The 15659-nt window shown below is 36.9% G+C and overlaps 1 protein-coding gene across 1 annotated transcript; it reads right to left on the bottom strand.

Annotated features, from left to right (window-relative positions):
* Positions 1–1048: 1048 nt before the first annotated feature.
* Positions 1049–15030, bottom strand: LOC139722686 (peroxisomal biogenesis factor 19-like). The gene is made up of 8 exons (XM_071633979.1): positions 14895–15030; positions 10176–10315; positions 9295–9508; positions 6492–6589; positions 4331–4486; positions 3400–3576; positions 2769–2813; positions 1049–1419 (listed from the first exon to the last, which is right to left on the bottom strand). The coding sequence occupies exons 1-8, from the start codon at positions 15028–15030 to the stop codon at positions 1339–1341; spliced, it is 1047 nt and encodes a 348-aa protein (XP_071490080.1). The 3' UTR covers positions 1049–1338.
* Between the last annotated feature and the right edge of the window lie 629 nt (positions 15031–15659).

Raw genomic sequence — 15659 nt, 5'->3', positions numbered from 1 at the left:
TGCTTGCACTCAGTTGTTTTATTCATATACATTGAACAACATATCCTATGGCTCTTACATCTTACAGTCTGAAATCTTTCTCAAGTTTGATTGTGAAACTACTGAATTTTATTTACTTACATTTCTTTTTTTAAAGGTCAATTATCCATCATAATAGCACACAGGAGCAGCTTATACATTGTACTTCTGTGTGATTGTGTGTGGCACTCAGAAGAGAAACTCACAACTTCTGCTCTACCCAAACACTGTTTGCTTTAATGTCACAAACAATTGTTAGAGTAAGCAGTGTAGCCACTGTGCTAAAAGAAAAAGAGATGACCTTGAAGATTGTACATGTACTGCATTAGCAACCAGCTCAAAATGTATAGGATAATGAATTTCTCTCCCCCCCCCCCCACCCCCCAACCCAATAAAAAGAATACAGTGTATATACCAGACAAAACGAAAACACCAACTCAAGGACACCAGAAATCATTTCTCTCATCCTGGACCAGTCTCTGATATCAGAGAGACATTTGACTTGAACATTATCCAAGGGAGCACTCCTACGTTGACCAATCATGAACAAAACCTACTGTACTTTTACTCATAACATTAACTTCACTTGATCACTTCTGGTTCTAGAGAAGACTCCTACATATTCAGAGGCTTTGGAATACCCCCCCCCCCCCAACCTTATGAAAAATTGATAATCCTTCACAGGGTGTTCAAGAAGGTGAAAGCATAAAAAATTTATACACAGCGCATGTAACATTCAGCAGACAGTAAGTTACTAAAACTGCAATGGCTCACCAAAGCTTAGGTAAGCTAAAAATCACACACACTTTATTTGAGTCGGCCACCCATGACTGCTCAATTAAAAAAAAAAAAAAATAATAATAATGATAATAAATAATTAATAAAAAAAGACTTGATTGACAGATCCCTTGGATTGGCACCACTTCTGATGCATCTATTTGTTTTGGTCGGTTACAAAGTGATCCATTAAAAAGTGAAGAAGTTTCCCCCAAGATGTCATTGGATGTAGCCTTCTGCTAGAGACCACTGCTTCGATCCATATCAACAATGGTTTGTATCTTGGCACTTCTCTTCACTGGAGTTGACAATGATGCATCTGCATACGGGTGAACTCCAAATCTCTTTAAGCTGGAAAAGATCTTGACCATGTCAGCTCCTATCAGGAGAGGATCACTATGATGTCCAAGCTTTCATTGCACACAATCATCTTTACATCAGCTCTATCTGGGTTTCTGTTAATCACACCAATCAATGTTGAGTGTCTCATCATTCAAAAATGGGTTCATTGTTCTGGGTCTGAAGTACAGTCTAGTTGTGACATCACATGACAGCACACTGCTCTCCACTGGGTAAACCTGGTATTCTTGGCAGTCCATTTTCATCAAATGTCAAACCGGTGTTCTGTAAGGAAATATGAATTGAATTGAATTGAATTGAACAGGTTCTTTTAAAAGTCATGTCTGGCAGCCAAAGGCTGAATTGCACATGTTTTGCAATCAGTCATAAAAACAGAGAGACTATTTCAGTGCCCTGTACAAACAATGATATAAAGACATGATATTAAAAAAGAACAAATACTACAGTAGTCACATGTGACAAATCACAAGAAGTGGTCGATCAATGAGGGGACCAGCCCAATCAATTATAGAATTGCTTTTACAAAAACAAAAACAAAAACAAAAAAGAGATAGAATTATCCTGTCAACACGGCAACACTGCTAAATACTGAAAAAATAATATAATTACTATTACAACTGATAATGAAACTTTATCAGTGAGGGTACCAGCCCGATCAATACTCGGATTACTCAGATTACTTTATCATAAAGAAAAGAAACGAAAGAAGAAAATGGTGGAAAAGAACAAAAAAATTCACTGTCAACATATCATTACACAGCTAATCATTGAAAAGTGCCATTACTATTTCATCTACATATATTGATTTTGATTAAAAAACAAAAAATAAAAATTACCCATCTGCACATCACATTCATCACATGTGCCAAATTTCAATAAAAATGAGCAATATTTCTTTTTTTTCCATAATTATCATCATAACAGCTCATCCTTCTTTTCATAATCATCGTGACAGCTCGTCCTGCAACATAAATAAAACATTTCTTTTAGGCCTACATATCAAAGAACTATATCCATCGGAAAAACTAAACCTCAATTCAAAATCTGAGATAAAAAAACAAAAACAAAAACAAAAAAACCTCGACACCTTGTACATAATTAAAGATGCAGAATTATGGACTTTGATGCACACTTTCCAGTAAGTTTTTACTTTTGGCAATGAAAAGAGAGAGGTTAATGGAATGACACCAACGGCAATTATTTATGTCGCTGATTGTTCATATACAGTGAGTGAATGAAGGGGCTCTGGCGTTAGCTTTGGTGTCAGTATTTTTTCGTTTCTATTATTCCCAATGCAATTGATTCAAGCCTATACAGTTGTGAGATTCACACACAGAGAGGTGATAGGAGAGAAAAGAGGAGACATTTTTTCACTCCATTCTGTGCATTACAGCAATGGGAATCATTTCACTACAGCAATCTTACTATGGTTGTGTGAAATGTGGAACACATTTCAATGAGGTTTATGAGGAATATACAGGAACATAGAAGACAGCTTATCTAGGGTTATTCAGGACTACGAAACAAAAAATAACAAAACTACATTAATTGTGAGGTGCAAATTTGAATCAGAATTCTGAATCAAATCGAGTAGTATGTATGAGTGTATTTACCATGTCACCAACAATTTCAGCTGGGGGCTGACCGAGACTTTCCATCTGTTATACACAAACAAGTTATAAAAATTATATCTTTATATATTTTTGTTTGAACAAAGGGAGAAATCAGATAACTGATTTGAATGCATGGCATAAATGTGCACTGATATTATAGGGAAAAACAAAATAAAGAAAAATAGTGCACAGTGTTGCTTGAATAATATCCACACAAAAGTTTCGTATAGATGTGGGTGCTCCATAACTTGCTACAGTCTATCTCTAGTCGAGATTTTCTATAGAAGAAATGAAAAGAATGATTTCAATGCATGTATTCACCCAAATCACATCTTCACATCCACAAAACAGGTTCTAGCAATGCTTCTTGACATCATGACAGTAGAGCTATTTTCACATCCCTTCATATTCTATTCATAATTCTTTGCCAGACAGAGCTGAATGAACCAAACAAAAACTGTCGTGTTCATGCTTTCTATGGGATAGGCCCAGTTTACCAACCTGACCAAGTTAAATAACTTTCAGTAGAATAAATCAAAATCAACATTGATGTCTATGTACTTCTTAATAGGATTAAAAAAAAAAAAGTTTATCTTCCTTCTAATAGCCAGAGTTCTCTTGGAAATCCTACCTTTTGAATAAGGTCCATGATTTTTGTCATCCTTTGTTGACGAACTGTCACACTGTCAGAATCCTGCTCCCCTTCATACTCAGTACATAAAGCCATCATGATTCTATGCTGCTCACTGTACCTCTGGTGATCAGAGCTGCTTATTGTTGTCTTGTTCTCATCCAACCAACCTTGGTACTACGTGTATTTCATGAAAAAAGAACACAAACAATACTGCATTGAGGTTTTTGTTTTGTTTTTCAGAAACCCTTATTAACATAAAAACAACAATAACCAAACAAACACAATAACAAAAAATAATACTCCAGCTTTGTTGATATAAATTTGACCTATTAAAAGTATGCAAAAAAATATAACAGACAATTGATAGTAGAGCTAATTCATTCATTCATTCACCTAATATTATTATTATTACCATCATTATTATTAGTATTATTATTATTATTATTATCATTATTATTATTATCATTATTATTATTATTATTATTATTATTATCATCATCATCATCATCAAAGTCACACTCATTTTTTTTCTTTTATTTTCATTCTTGTTTACACAATTCTATGCTTTGACTGTGAGGAATCTAAAACACATGAAATTCATCTCACCCTGCCAAGGAAAAAGTTTTTAGACCACATGAGTCCTTCCCGCTCTTCAACATACATGCATTAGTTTCACAACCTCAGCATATCCTAAAGAATTATCTTTCTTCATGAATTGGGTAGTCCAATGTTACTATGGTACAGCATTTCACTGTCAGACTTTATTCTTGTTTTTCAAAATGTGGTGGCGTTTTGTGATTGTTACTTTTTGCAGGAAAATGTTTCATGTATTTGGTATGTAAGTATGGATTAACAGTCGACCACCTTTAAACTGAAAGAGTCAACTAAAAAAAGCTCATAAGATGAGATAAATGCTATGCAGACAAACCTTGTCCACAACTTCCTTAAGAGACGGGTAGAGGACGTCCTTAGAGAGGAGACTGTGCATCATAGTCTGAACCATCGGCAAAAGTTCTGCATCTCCCTCTTCAAGATTCATTCCTCCAAGTGATCTCAGGAGCTCTTCATCCGGTATCTGACCTTCCTGGAAAATTACATATCGTTTTAGCTCACATTTCTATACATGCTGTCATGATCAAAATGCCACACACAATCCCCAAATCTCTGGCTGTACAGTATCATCAATAAAAACATTTTTTGGATTACTATTCTGACCATAAAATCAGTCCTAGCAAGTTTGTGCCTAACCAAACTCATTGTTATTCATCAATAATCAGCGTTTGCACATGGCAATTCCTCTCTTAGAAGAACTATTATTACTTTTCACAGTGATTTAGAGCTATTTAGAGATGTCTATTTTGTTTATTTAGGCAAATCATGAAATATTCTTCTGCATTCCATAATCTCAAAGAAAAACTGACTGAAGCAGAAGCTAGACAGTGTCTTATTTTGAAGAAGTGCTGATACTTTAAGAATTGATTCCTCCTCAAATCATTTTTCCTCTCCCACTCTCTCAAATCAAGACAGAGTACTAATAATTGAAAAAACCAACACTGGCATAACAAACAAGTAATACCATCTTGAAAATTCCAGAGTACTTTTTTTTTTTAATAAATCAAATAGAGTGGTTCCAAATTACACAAAATCTGTATTCTATACAGTCACACACCTATGTTTCTCATCTTGGCTGAAGCTATAATTTTGTAAATTACTGTGACATTCAGTTCGTAAAATGTAAAATGCTACTTATAGACAGTAAACCAAGATCTCCCTTTGAAAGACATTACTTCAATATGGATTGTCGACCAACAATGCGCATTTGAATTGTGTTTTTACCGAAGTCCTAGATTTCAAGTTTAGAGTGTGTGAAGAGAAAAAAACAGAAGGAGGAAAGAAAGGAAGAAGAAAAAGTCTGGATACACTTGCTCTATTTGATGCTGATTTTGTGTGCCATTCTTTACCTGTAAGTCTCTTGCATTCTGACTTCATGAGTCATTCATTACCTGTAAAGGCCACCACACACTACATGATCAGACTGGCCTTAAAGTCTTAAGCCAAGCTGGGTCTTAAGAACAGTCGTACGACCGGACACCGCACACTATACAACCTAGTAGGCTTACGACTGTAAAGCGCGCGCAGTGCGCACTGCGTGCGCTTGTATTTTAAAGGACAAGTCCACCTTCATATACATAAGGATTGAGAGAATGCAGCAATATTAGTAGAACACATCAGTGGAAGTTTGAGGAAAATTGGACAATCCGTTCAAAAGTAACGAATATTTTAAGTATCTGCGCAGTCACTGCTGGAAGAGAAGACTACTACAGTGTATGATGTCACATGCGTACAACTATATAAGGAAAATAAAAAGAGAATTTCACAAAACTTTACTTTTTGAATAAAGTGCACATTTCTTCGACTTGCTACTAACGTATGTTAAGGATAATATTATTCCCTCTGCCTTCTGAAAGAGAGAAAGTCGAGTGTTCTTTTGTTATGCGAGAAAAATGGAAATATGTTGAATTTTCTTTATTCTTTCTTTATATCGTTGTACTCATGTGACATCACAAGCTATAGTAGTCTTTTCATCCAGCCGTGACTGAGCAGAAACTTCAAAAATTCATAACTTTTTAACTGATTGTCCGATTTTGCTCAAACTCTCACTGATGTGTTCTACTAGTATTGCTGCATTCACTCAACCCACATGTCTATGAAGGTGAACTCGTCCTTTAAGTACTGCATTGTGAATGTCTGAAAGCCTGCGAGCGGTTGTAGAAATTCAACGTGTCAAATCTCTATGACTGGCGCTACGACCCAGTCTTACAACTATAAAATGGCAAGACTGTGTCGTCACACTTCTAGTCTTAACCCGTTGAGGACGAGTCCCCGAGTATACTTGGGCAGGTATCTATGGGAAATGCGTGCTGTAGCAAAAATCAAATCGTCCTCTCAAGGGGTTAAGATCTTAGGACCGGTGAATTGGGGCAAATTCGTGTAGTGTGCGGCAGGCTTAAGTCTCTTGCATTCTGATTTTGTGTGTCATTCTTTACCTGTAAGTCTCTTGCATTCGGATTTTGTGTATCCTTCTTTACCTGTAAGTCTCTTGCATTCTGTGCCAGTCTGGTCATTGTGTCTGCTAAGGTGGAAGTCAGTTCATCAGGATTGTCAGTACTCCCATCAGCAGACACCCCTTAATGGCAGAGAGAGAGAGAGAGAGAGCAAAGAGTGAAAGGGTCAATAAGTCTATAAACTTTCACCTGTTGATCAAGCTATCATCAATTTTTTTCCATTTTTTTTTTTTTTTTTTTAGATTGAGGATTGGTGAGCTCTTTTGGCCTTTCTTTCTAAAACCTATTGTACATGTACCTGACATAAAAATAAAATCACAGAAAAATAGAACAAAGATTTCCATTTGAATAGCACAGTTCCTTACCAGGACCCTTTGTTATGCAAATTCCATTATTTTAAACACTTCAAACATGTTACCTCTTTGAATTATTAAAATCAAATTGTGCAAATGATTCCAGCACGAAGGGGTAAAACCTAATTCAGTGACTTCAAGTCAATACAACCAACATTTGTCATCATCTTAGGAGAGATATGGCATCTTGGCATAGCATATCAATTGTTCTGTTTTGTTTTGTTTTGTTTTCAATGACTCTGTGAAAATCACCGATCATATCTTACCATATTTATCATATTGTTGACTTTGGGAAGACATTTTGACAAATCAAGAAAGGAAGAAGACGGGATTATTTTGATTTAACAGAAGAAAGCCTGCACACATGTATCACTATCAAATTTATAAGGCTATTAACATTCTATTTTGTTTATGAATCATGCATAGAAGAAAAGAAAATGAAAACAAAAAAGAGAACCTTTAATACTCATCATACTATTTGCATCTTTAGGTTCTAAAGTATCTACAGCCATGGATTTACTATGTGACTCACATTATGCACATACTGTAACTTATCTATCAGAATTTAATATTTTTGTAACAAGCCTGGATTCTGCATCCTTTAGAACTTACTTTTTAACCTGGTACGATGAATAAATCATTTCAATAAAGAACAAGAAAATAAAGCAAAGCAATAATAATGTGTGTCTAAAGATTCACTGTGCCAAGATTCCTACATGTCCTAATAATGTTCCTTTGAGAAAAGTGCTAAATTACGTCTTCTCTTGGAACTCTTCATACAAAGAAGCTCTATGATATTCCAATAAAATCCCATTGCACTGCCTTGACTTACATGAGTTAGCCGTCATTTTTAATTTTTTTTTTTGGGGGGGGGTAAAAATCCAAGTTTACGCACTTACATCTAAGTTAGACATTTAACCCTCCAAGGCCCCCCCCCCCCCCCTTGATGTTCCGCACAATGTATCGCTAACGCGAAAAGCTATCGCCGTGATGTTTCATGACTTTTTTCTTTGAGTCTCCCGCATTGTTTGACATCAAATTTGCAATGCCCGGGAGCGTGGTTCCGAAGTTGCAAATAAATATGTACGTGCATGTCAGACCTAAAACCGCTCAAAAACGTGAATTTCAATGCTAACTGTGCTTACAGGCAAATTTCATAAAAGTATGATTATTTTTGGATTTTATTGATTAAAATCAATTGATAACATATTTTCTTGATTGGAACAAGTCGCGGACAAGTTTCATCGAAAAAACAATGAAAAACATAAAGTCCAAAAAACAAAGAAATACATAAGAAATTTAAAAAACAATTTACTTAAGAAATTTTTTTCGGATGACACAATTTTTTTTTCTCTTATATTTGCTCAGGACACAAGAAAATGTGTCCATTTTGAGCTTTATTTTAATAGTGATTTATACCAAATTGTCTGATTTCATGCATCATTATTCATAAATTAGCATAATTTAGCATAAATGATAATCTTTCTTAAAAATCTACCTCTGTGGTACTTTAGATGACATCATAGGCAACGTGTGCGCCAATTTTCGTCTTGATCGTGCGGTCGACGGCTGAGATCTGGAGGGGGGGCCTGGGAGGCCCCTTCCCGGCTCTAAGATTTACCTAAATAGCACGGCCTATTAACCCTAACTGCACTGGGGGGGGGCCTGGTTGGCCCCCCCATACTTTTGGCGATTGCATCGCGACCGCTGAGAACTTCGGATTCTCGCTTCATGACTTTTTCCCCTGAAGTCTTGCGCACATTTTGATACCACATTTGTCCATATCGGACCTACCTAGGGGATGTTATGGGCCAACTAGTATGCGCATGTCATTAAAACGGCTAATCGCTGCATATATTTGTGTACAGTTACATACTGTCAATAGACCATGACTTGCATTACTCTATAAATTTTGCTCAGAAATTGGTTTTCCACTTGGTTCATGCTTCTATATTGTTCTAAAATAAATTGGGCAAAGTTTAGAAACAATGATATACATGTACATAAGGAATAGAAAACAATAGAAAACATAAGAAATAAAAACAATACAAAACATAACAACAAAGTTGTTTTTTCTCGTTTTTTTTTCTCTCTCTGATTTATTTCACATTTGGGAAACATTATTCTTCATCATTACACAGTTTTCATGTAATTTTGTACTTGTTTAGGCTGAAATTATGAAAATATCCCCCAAATGCATAAAATACGCATTATGAATAATCAATTAGCTAATTATGAAAAAAAATTGCATAATTGATTAAAATAAATTACACTATCAGATTCAGCTTGCGAAGATCTATCAGCATGCAAATTTTCAAGTTCATCGGACATTGCGTTTCCGAGATCAATGGGGGGGGGGGCTCCCGCCCCCCCCCCCCCCCCCCCCCCCCCAGTATTTTCATGGAGCCAAATAGCCTAGTACAGTAAGGGTTAAGTTAGCATACAAAAAGTGTAAGACAGCAAAATACATGTACCTGATGATGGTGTGGGTGGAATGGGTCCCATCTCGGCTAAGTTCTGGAACATTTTCTGGAGGTCAGCTGGCATGCCTGCATCCTCTCCAAGATTGAGATCTGACAATAATCCCGAGAGAACGTTGCCAAACTCTGCCTCAGATTGCATAGCAGCAGGGCTCTCAGAGAAGAGAGCTTCAAAGAGAGCATCTTGACTTGAAGGAGTCTTGCTTTCCTATTACACAGTCAATGAAATATTTGTAAGTTTTCCTCTGTGAAGTACACCATATCAAACAGCTGGCATGGATTGGTTCATCTTGAAATTGAAAAGTACAGTTGTACAAGAGCTTCACACTTATAGGACCAGGGGGTGTTTCATACAAATGACCTACATGTAAGAACAATTGAAACACATTCTGATGTGCTTTGCCTATGTAGATCAGAATTTCAATAATTCATCACAAAAATTGATCACCAGCCATTTTATTAGAGTCATTCCTAACTTTAAGAACAGCCTTATGGAACATACCCAGGTGTTCTGTTTTGTTTTGTTTGTTTGTTTTTTTGTTTGTTTTTTATTTTTCCACAAAGGGTCATACAGTGTACCCACTAGATATGACTCAGGCAAACGACTTCCATGTTCAAACTATTTCAAAGTGCTGTCCGGTGTCTTTGAGTGGACAGGAACTTTGCCTGAGACCTGGGTCTGCTGACTGAATGGCAGACATACTATTTAAACACTTGGTCACCTTGCTTCAATGAATGTGAATTGATTTGATACCAGATAATGTCCTTACATTGTAGTTGTATTTTCTTGACACAAAATCCCCTTAAACCAACATCTTATCTAAACTGTATCAGAGTCAAAATTGTGTGTAAACCATGGTTACAATGTAGGTCACCTTATTTTCCTTCTTTTCTTCTGCATCTTGCACTTTTGTAGTAAGAATGTTCAGTCCAGGAGTTGATGTGGCACCACCATCTTGTGACGAGGCACTAGCTGACGGGGGATGAAGAGGTCCATCAAAATCACTCAGTGCACCTGAAAAGCATGACCAGAGTAGGATGATAAATTATGTTCAGTTACATAAAATTTACTCCAGAAATGCATACACCTATGATTAATCCTAACTAGGCCGGGGGGAGGGGGGAGGAGGGAGGGGAAGGGGGAAGGGCTCTGAGGCCCCCCCCCCCCCCCCTTGACATTCCGCGCGATGTACCACTAACACGAAAAGCTATCGCCGCGACGTTTCATGACTTTTTCCTTTGAGTATCTGCATCTTTTGACATCAAATTTGCGATGCCCGGGCGCAAGGTTCCGAAGTTGCGTATAAATATGTACCTATACGTGCATGTCAGACAAAAAATTGCTCAAAAACATGAATTCATACAATTTCAATGCAAACTGTGGTTACAGGCAAATTTCATAAAAGCACAATTATTTGGGGGTTTTATCGGCTAAAATTATTTCATAACATATTTTCTTGTTCGGAACAATGTCGCAGACAAGTTTCATCGAAAATAACAATCAAAACCATACAGTCAAAAAACAAAGAAATACATTAGAAATTCAGAAAACAATAAAATGAGAAATTTTTTTCTGATGGCACAATTTTTTCTCTTATATTTGCTCAGGACACTCAAAAAAATATTTACACAAAAAATGTGCCCATTTTGAGCTTTATTTAGTGATTTATACAGGGATCATTATGCATATAAAAATTAGCATAATTTAGCAAAAATTATATATATTTTTTATTATCTTTGTAGTACCATACTTTAGATTATGTCATAGGCAATGTGTGTGCCAATTTTCGTTGTTGACGGCCAAAATCTGGAGGTGGGAGGGCCTAGACCCCTCCCCCCCCCCCCCCTTTTCCAGCTAGGGTAGTTGACTTGAAGCTGGAGGTGTCTGGGAGGAGAGGGGGTAAATTGAGCTTGGCAAGGAGCTGCTTCCAATAGGGGATGGAGGGGGTGTTGTTTGCCAGTGCATGGAGGAGGATCCTGTGCTCGAATCTGTCTGAAGACAGTGTGACTAGTTGTCCTAGAGAGAGGATAGGGCAAGTCCAAGATAAGGTCCCCTCAGAAGGCAAAATTTCATCTTTGCTCAATATTGACATGTTTGGTATCATTTTGAAGCTTATGAGTTGAAGTTTTGATTTCCATGGAGGAAAAAATGATATTATGTAAATTTATGCAAATTTCAAGGGCTTCATTTGCATATATGTGAAACACAGCGTTACGTATGGGACATTTATAAAAATTCATATTAATTCAAAGGAAAGCAAATAATATTTGATTAATATGTGGACATAAGAAGTTCATCACATAGTTTAACTTGGTATGAAAATTTAGGGATTATGCAAATGATTATGCAAATTAGCTCGTGTCCTATCATGAGATGTCCCATACGTAACAAAATGAGGTCATTTTTTTAGGTTTATTCTGAAATTGCTAAGGTTATTTTAATGCCCTTTTGGAAAGTTCTAATTTATTGTTTAGAGAAATTAGATACCAGAGAAAAGAGAAAAAAAAGTAAAAGAAATATTTTTTATTAGGCATTGAAATAATGTTACGTATGGGACAAATGCGTTACGTATGGGACATCCTCATACATATTGCATGTGAATGCATGTAGCTAGCTGGGAAGGTTTCTCAGTACACAAATGGTCAATCATCCTGAAGAAAGCATCCCAACATCGTAGCTACTTTTTGAGTTATAGACACTTGAAACAATACATGAACTTGACTGAACAATTTTCAGAAAGGGGGAGGGGAAAATGGCAAAATACACAATGAAAAATCAGCATTAAAGGGATGGTATACATTGTAGTTTTTTGTAGAAATGGGGATTCAGTTTTCAACATTTAAAGAGATGATTGGAAACCAATTATATGAATTACTTAGGAGCATAAAATCCTAAGACTAGAGGAATTCAAAGTTTATGTGATGGAGATTCAATTTGAAATGGTTGTGATATATATAGAAAAAAAATATAAAAGGTAAAATGATTTTTTTTTTAATTGCAAGTGATACACAAATTGTCCTTATTCAGTTTTCAGTAGTAGCCACAACAAAATTCATGGGTATACATACTGAGGTGTGACTCGAATCAATGACCTGACTGCTAGACAGACATCATATACAATGTATCTACTCGATCACTGGGGTTCCACGCAGCAGGTATTGCTTATTTATTAAACTTAATATTTCTTGTGTCAAGTTGTTTTTTATTGAAACTAAATGGCAAACTGCCCTTCATCAATGGAAGAAAACACTTTAAACTACCAGGTATTCAATTTTTCAGTAGTAACTATCCTGATAAAAATAGGGCATACATACTCAGGTTGGTCATAAAAAATATAGAATATGATTGAATGTGATTATGATGGTAAATATCTGGGGAATATTGTTCCCTTGTCAATCTGGATCAGTATTTCAGTAATTTCAACTGATTCCACCTCAATAATTATGCAAAAATTTGTTTATGGGTATTTTGCAAAATTATTTTGCAAAATACCCATAAACATGCTTCTCCACACACTTAACGAATGGGGGACAAAGGGCATGCATACCCAGGTTGGTCATAAAAATATAAAAATATGATTGAATATGATTATGATGGTGAATATTTGGGGAATATTGTTTCCTTGACAATCTGGATCAGTATTTGAGTAGTTTCAACTGATTCTACTTCAATGATTATGCAAAATACCCATAAACATGGTTCTTCACACACTAAATGAATGGGGGACAAACTGTCCCATACGTAACTGTCCCATACGTAACACGTCATGTCTGTCTTTAATTAGAACCTGTAATTAGAGCTTTTTGCCTAATGACATGAAACTTACCTGTGATAATCTTGAGTGTTGTGACTTTCATCACAGTGAGTTACAAGTTGTAGAATGATATACTTTCAGAGAGTTTTGAGGTTGAAAAAAATGTTCAAAAAAACAAAATTTTTCTGGTCCCATACGTAACGGCACATATTTTCCCTTTTAGAATATAATTGTCAAGGTCATTTTTCTCAATTTTTTACAAGATTATACTTCTCCTAGATGTCAATCACCATGATGAAGTTCAATATGATCAAAGGCCATTAACACTATTTTTCAGGTCATAAAAGTCTCTGAATGTCCCATACGTAACGTGCGTGTTATCTTGGACTTGCCCGATAGTGAAGAGATCAGTGTGAAGGGAGAGAGGAAGGATGCCTGTCAGAAGGATCACAGCTTCATTCACAGCACTTTTGTTGAGGCCAAGGAGTTTCTTGAAAAGAAGAGCCTGTGCAGGGTCAAGCTTTTCCCCGAGATCATTTGCTGAGCTTCACTACTGCAATCCCGTACAACATTACAGCATGCAGATGAGTCCGAAGTGACAAACATGAATCAACATGAATCAAAACTCAATACTCTATATGATCGACGTGTGTCGCTGTAGCTCTGTGTTTTTGGATCCAAACTGGTATATCTTAGACTACAAAATGTGTAGATCTAATGTCAATTACTATTAAGTCGCCAGACATTCACACCGCATGTAACGTGCTGCAATCAGTCGGAGAACAGCTGGGCCGGAGAGACAAATTTTCATCACTCTCATCCAGATCTCAAGACATTTCTAATTCAAGTTTCCCTCCATAAATACATGATTGTAATCCAAAAATATTTTACCATATGTACCAGGTGACAAAACCATTTTTAATGCGATAATGTTTTTGATTTCAAATGGATTTCAGGTGGCAGATTGACAAAGTTTTTCAAATGCGATGATGCATGATGCATCCTATTCCTACATTGAAGTGTGTTAACACATGATATACATTTACCGTAGTTATGCCAGATGGGTAAACTCGGCCTAGCGGGTAAACTCGGCCCCCAGCGCGCACGTTACAACTACTGTATCTATAATGTGCGCGCTGGGGGCCGAGTTTACCCATAACTACAGTACACTACACTTAATATACATCATATGTATGCTAACGCTATAAATGGTAATAATACGTGGCACGCTATCTATGGACGGCGAACTACACAGGTACACTCTACAGTGCCTATCGTGAGTTTGCTAACCCGGGAGTGCATAGCCATAGGATAAAGTTTAGATAGACCTAGAACCTAGTCTAATTCAAGTGACGTTAGACCAGAGTTAGAGAGCTCGAGAGGCAGAGCCCTGCGACTGTCGTGTTGTGTACAAAGTCGTAAAGTCAAGACTCAATTTTGTGTATTAAATTTACTATGCAAGAGATAGGGTCTACATTTTTGTAATTTAGCTAGATCTAGTCTAGTCTATTTAATTTTAGTTAGGTTAGGATTAGGGTTTAGGGTTAGGGGCTGTGCTGACGTTAGAAGCCTATTGCTTATTTTAGCCCCCTTAAACCCAGGAGTACCCTCGACTGGCTGGGCGGGGGCACCGGAGGCCGGAGAGCCGCGGCCGGCGCCGGGGAAGGGGTGGGTGCGGCATGCGGGTGGGAAATTGACGTGGGCTTCGTTCCAGCAAGAAAACTATCGCATGGGACTACATGTCAGACGCCCCCTTTTTGTCTGGTTTTCGGACTTGAAAATTGAATTACTGTACGGCCAGAAAAGATATGAATCAATGTAAAAAGATAGGTGACTTACTGTCAAGGAGGTGATCAAGATCAGCGTCATCTTTGTTTTCAGGTGAAGTACTGTGAACGAGGGACTCCTTCGAGGGTTTTTCGTCTGTTTGTGTTGATAAACTGCTCGCATCTTCCGAGTTTCTGCTGGCTGCCATGTTTGATAATACTGCTAGCAAACGTAGATGGCGTGCGAACATACCAATAACCAGCCATATTAAAGAGGTCATTTTTCTTATTTTGACTTTTTGATATCAGAAATGTGTTTTTGATGATATTTGCCCCTACATCATATGGGAAATTGCACATTCAAAGGTTATAAAGTTTCTCAAAGAGACTCTTTAAGAATTTATGCCCTTTGGAGTTTTTTCAAAAATAAATCTGGCAGTTTTGATTAGTTTTTTTTTTTTTTTTCATGAGATGAATACATAGATGCATGTAGTTATCCTTTAGGGGGTGTCATCATCACCTCATTGCCTACAAAGTCCGGTAAAACACTTCTATTTATCAAACAGAGTAACTTGATGTATTTGGAGCTGTTTCAGTGGTAGCCCAAACCAAGAGATACATTAAAATGACATAATCATCAAAGTTGCCTGATACTGAGGACTAGTTTTTACCAAGATCTAGTACCACAAGAACATAAGGGGGGGGGGGGGGGGGGGGGGTAGAGGGGGGATAAGGGGAGAGGAGGAGGGTAGGAGAGGGATGGATTCGACAGAATAGATCAACATAAACCAGCAGAGCTTGTATAGGATGAATACTCCCTATAAACGTGTGTGCATTG

Source organism: Diadema antillarum, unplaced genomic scaffold, assembly GCF_040938485.1.
Source record: "Diadema antillarum isolate AM-2024a unplaced genomic scaffold, OU_Dant_1.0 scf00000170, whole genome shotgun sequence".
NCBI lineage: Eukaryota > Metazoa > Echinodermata > Echinoidea > Diadematoida > Diadematidae > Diadema > Diadema antillarum.
The sequence above is the reverse complement of the archived record's forward strand: the minus strand, read 5'-3'. Positions and strand labels throughout refer to the sequence as shown.

Coding starts and splice junctions, on each gene's coding strand:
- LOC139722686 (XM_071633979.1), bottom strand. CDS start 15,030: ATGGCAGCCAGCAGAAACTCGGAAGATGCGAGCAGTTTATCAACACAA. Junction 10,316..14,894: donor TCTTGATCACCTCCTTGACA/GTAAGTCACCTA, acceptor CATGCTTTTCAG/GTGCACTGAGTGATTTTGAT. Junction 2,814..3,399: donor TCATGGACCTTATTCAAAAG/GTAGGATTTCCA, acceptor TGTGTATAACAG/ATGGAAAGTCTCGGTCAGCC.